Here is a 4,444-nt window from a genome sequence, read left to right on the forward strand (position 1 = left end):
TACCATCTGCAGCCGCCTGCTTGCACAAGTGAAGCTGCTTCCCCCCCCCCCCCCCCCCCAATTGCGCCAGGATCCTCCTCTTTCAGGACCTCTGGGAATCCATGGAACGGGTGATTCCTACTACTAGCCAGCAGGGGGCACTACATTCCCATAAAATCTTTCCTTGAAGGCTTCAGCACCCAAGTGCAAATGGAATTATTGGTTTGTCCTCAATAGAGAACCTCCTTATTTCCCCATACCCAGTCCTGCACAGAGCTACAGTCCTCTCACCCTTCTATGGGTGAGGAGGCAGCGGGTGGGAAGGGATTCCACACCCTCCCGTGGGCATCTCAGTCTTTTGGCTCGTTTGTCTGTGGAGGGACTGGGAGAAATAATACCTATGCTTTCTGGGATCCTATACTCCCCCACAAGTAATCTGGCTGGGGTCAGCTTGGTAGCTTATCCTAACCATGGTGTAAGTGAAAGATGGAAGTTCTATGCCTAATATATAATTATGCTTGTAAACAATTCATCATACTTATTAATAACTGATGAGTACAAATGATTAATTACTAGTCACTCATATTTTTCTATAGTGCTTTAATTCTGATGTAGTTTTATAAAGTGCTTTCCGTACTGTGAGGGAGACAATGTAAGTCTCTCATTTCATAGATAATGTAGCACTAGAGATGGAGGGGATTGCATAACTTGCTTAGGGACACAGAATGGCAGAGCAGAAAGTCCTCTGAAGTCAAAGGACCTGAGTTCCAATTCTGCTTCTGAAGATAACTACCTCTTTTGAAGATTAATTATCCTTCCTGGACCTCAGTTTCCTCAGCTGTAAAATGAAGACATTCAAAGAGATGGCCTTGGAGGTCCCTTTCATCCCTAGAACTATGATTCTATAGGTCACACACATATCTTCAGGGTCACGGGCAAGAGTCCCCTGGACTCTTTCCACCATGCTGGGTTTATAGAAGCCCTCACTGGCATCTGGGAAGACAGGATGGGCACTGCTAGATATCTATTTGCCAACCAGCACATATTGGGGAAAGATGAAAGAAACTCCCCATTAGATTGTAAATCCTTGAGGATAAGGACTATCTTTTGCCTCTTGTATTCCAAGCTTATTAGCAAAGGGTCTGGCTTATAGTAGGCACTTAATAAGTGTTTAGAGATTGATTGATTGATTGATTGAAATTGACTATGAATTATGAGGACAATCTAGGAAGAAGAACTAATAGCACTGAGGGTGTTGAACCCCTAGAAGAGTTCCTCCCATTGAGAAACAGGATGAGGGATATTGGGGCCTAACTAGGACCCCTTTTATTGCTAGGATCAAAGTACTTAAGAGTAGAAAGGATCTTCCAGAGTGGAGACTATCTACGGTCCCTACCCCACCCATTTTACAGATAAAGATCAAAGCACAGAGGAAAAAAGTGACCTGTCACACAGGTAGTAAGTGGCAGAGCTGAATTTGAATGCAGGTCCTCTGATACCATGAAGAGAAAGTCAATGTTTTCAGCTTTAGGACACTGCTCCCCCTCATCCTAGGATATATGGGTTTAAGTCCTATTTCAGCATTGTTCCAGGTCTTGATTTCCTCTGAGATCCCAAAGACAAGCATTTTTCTAGATTTAGGTCATAGGGACCAAGGCACTAGTCCCAGCTGGAGACAAAGAAGGCAGTACTGTAGTAGGTAGCTGCCAGGTAAGGAAATATGTCTCTGCAAAGAGCCAATAGGCCAAGGTATCCAGAGGTGTGTGATTCGATGGCTGGCTGGCTGGATGAATGGATGGAGGGATGGAAGCATGGATGGATGGAGGAAGGGCTAGATGATTCAGTCTCAGAGCCAGGAACTGAATGGTGGGCATTTAATAGGTAACTCAGGTAGGGGGTCTGATCCCTCCCCCAAGGGACGAGAATCTGGGGGCCTAAATGGAATCCTCTTATTGCACACTCCTCCTTGTCTCTACTCCAACTGATTAAAACATGGGACAAGGCACTGCCTGGGGAAAGAGAGCAAATTGTTGGAATTCTCTTTTCTTTCCTCACTCTTTTGTTCTCTCTCCATCTGGTGCTCTGGGGGATCAGCTAAAGTCACTGGTTACTGTGGTAACAGCACCCCCCCCATCTTTAACCAATGGAGCACAGATCCCCAAGCCCAAGGGACTTAACAGTTTGTCCTGCTCTCTTGCCCCCTCCCCAAACATAGATACCTACTTGCCAGCACCCCTGCCCTATGTGAATATTTAAGGAGAAAACTCTTTCCCAAACTTCCCAGAACTTTGACTTGGCTCTGAGAACACTGAGCCCAGATAACTAGCAGGAGAGAATTTGGGGTGGGATGGGGTACACTGGTGGCTATCCCTGGAGTGCTGTCAGAACAGCCCAGGGCTCTGGGCAGGCAGGAGGGGATCCACTCAGCCACCCTCTGTTTCTGCCTAGTCCAGAGCTATGTGGAAACCCAACTGGCCTCTCTTCCTCTGCCCGCCCCCCCCCCCCCCCCCCCCCCCCCCTTCCAGTACTCTGCCAGCAGGGCTCTCTCGGCCTCCCTGGCACAGAGCTGAGGGGGCTGGCTCCAGCCCCTGCTCAGGGCCATTGTTTTTCTTCTCAACACCCCCAAGTTCAAGTTCATCTGGGTGTTACATCATGTCTGGTTGCTCTGGGAAACCAGACGGGTCAGACGTGACTCCGGGGAGAGGGGGTGGGAGGCAGGGAGGGGGGTTTGAAGCTCCCCTCCCCTCCTTGCCGCTAGGGAGCTCTGAAGTTCTGAAGTTTGACAAAGTTGTTTCTTTTTGCCTTTTTTTTTTTTGCTTTTTTTTTTTAAGGGAGGGAAAGGAGGGGGGGAACCCAAACCACACAAAATTTCAACTAACTTTCTCTGGATGCAGGCCTGGCGGCAAAGACACTGAGCTTTAGCAGAAAGAGGACTGGCCTCTATTCTTCACCCACTCTCTTTATTTCCTCCCTTTGGATTCTACTGTTCTGTCTCTCACAAGGCTCAGGAGGAAGGGTAGACAAATCTTCTATGGGTTGTGTGTGGAGCTCCAATAGACTTGACTGTGTCAAAGTCAAGAGGAGATTGGTATGTTCCTAGCAGCAGTGTGTTGTGTGTTTTGGGGGGGGGTGGCGGAAATCCTTGAAGTGAAAGATAGGGACATGAGGAGGGGGGTCCTCATTATGTCAAGGGCCTTTCTCAAACTCCACCCCATTGGAGTGACCGTGGAAGACTAAAGAGACTTAGTGTATGAATGTGTGAGTGCTTTTTTTTGGGGGGGGGGAGAAACTAGGGTCCCTTTCTCCTTAATAGGACTCAGTTGGGAGACTGGGGAAGGACGCTGTTATCCCCAGATGGATAGGCTGGAGCCCACCCAGGCTTGCTCTGTCCCAGCCTACAGGATCTGTGATAAGGCCGATAAGTTCTAAAAGTGGGGAGGGTCCTGAACCTCAGCTGTCCAGCCTAGAGCTGAACTAGTGGAATAGAGTCAAGGGGTGTAATGCCGTATTCCTCCCCTAAGACCTTGAAGTTCAGATTTTCATGGCCTTCCCAGCCTTCCCCATCCTAGTCAGCCCAACCTCAGCACTGTGGCCTTGGCTGCCTTCCCCCAGGGCCTGGGCTGCCAGGGCTAATTAGCCAATTAGCTGATTAGCCTGTGAGCCTGGGGGCTGCCTGGGGAGTGAGGCAAGCTCAGCCAGGAGGAGGGAAACCCTGGGCCCAGACTCTGGTTCTGCCTTCTTTCTGGCCACAGACCCCCTTCTCCTGATAGAGCAGAAAAGACTGGGTGTGAGGTTATGCTACCTTTCCCTAGAGGAATTCCATCCTCACTCCACTTCCCAGTCACAGGTTCAAGAAAGAGCTTAGGATGATAGGAGTATAGCCAGAAGGTACCTTAGAGGTCATGGAGTTCAACACCCCCCCCCAACCCAACACACACAGATAAAGCACCTAGGGCCCAGAGGGCCAGTGTGGCTGAGCTACAGTTGGAACCAAGGTCCTCTTACTTCCAAGACAGCACATTTTGAATTCCACTGGCCAGTTTCCCAGCCTCCTAGATGCAGAAGGGCTGATGGGCAGAGCCCTCCTACCTGAGACTGCTGTGGGATGTTTAGAAAGTTGCCGTCCCGGGGTCCGATGCTGACAAACCGGTTGGCAGAGGAGGCGCCTGTCGTTGAGAATGCTGTGGGGGAGGGAAGGAAGGGAGAAAGGGAGAGACTTGATAAGTCCAAGTTGACCCTGTCCCCCCTACCCGGACACTGACCTCGAAGGCTGCTGAGAGAGAGAGAGAGAGGCTTGGTTAGGAAGTGTTATCACCCCATCCCTTCTAGCTAGACACTGCCCATAGGGGCCAACTTAGAAGGGGAGGATGTCCTCTGGGCCTCCCCTTCCCAGATCTCTCTCTCTCTCACACACACATACACTCTCTCTCTCTCTCTCTCTCTCTCTCTCTCTCTCTCTCTCTCT

At 49.8% G+C, this 4,444-nt stretch overlaps 2 protein-coding genes across 2 annotated transcripts in view; both read right to left on the reverse strand.

Annotated features, from left to right (window-relative positions):
* RAD23A (RAD23 homolog A, nucleotide excision repair protein) overlaps positions 1-4,444 on the reverse strand; it is a 181,075-nt gene that overhangs the window by 38,525 nt on the left and 138,106 nt on the right. The gene's annotated exons all lie outside the window — the stretch shown is intronic.
* Positions 1-4,444, reverse strand: part of NFIX (nuclear factor I X) — a 112,637-nt gene that overhangs the window by 4,141 nt on the left and 104,052 nt on the right. Inside the window, exon 9 of the mRNA XM_069082952.1 lies at positions 4,069-4,160. Within this exon, the coding sequence (XP_068939053.1) occupies positions 4,069-4,160 (92 nt within the window). The remainder of the gene's footprint in view (positions 1-4,068; positions 4,161-4,444) is intronic.

Source organism: Petaurus breviceps, unplaced genomic scaffold, assembly GCF_028583685.1.
Source record: "Petaurus breviceps papuanus isolate PSGF00001 unplaced genomic scaffold, PetGlider_PUasm1.0 172, whole genome shotgun sequence".
Classification (NCBI taxonomy): domain Eukaryota; kingdom Metazoa; phylum Chordata; class Mammalia; order Diprotodontia; family Petauridae; genus Petaurus; species Petaurus breviceps.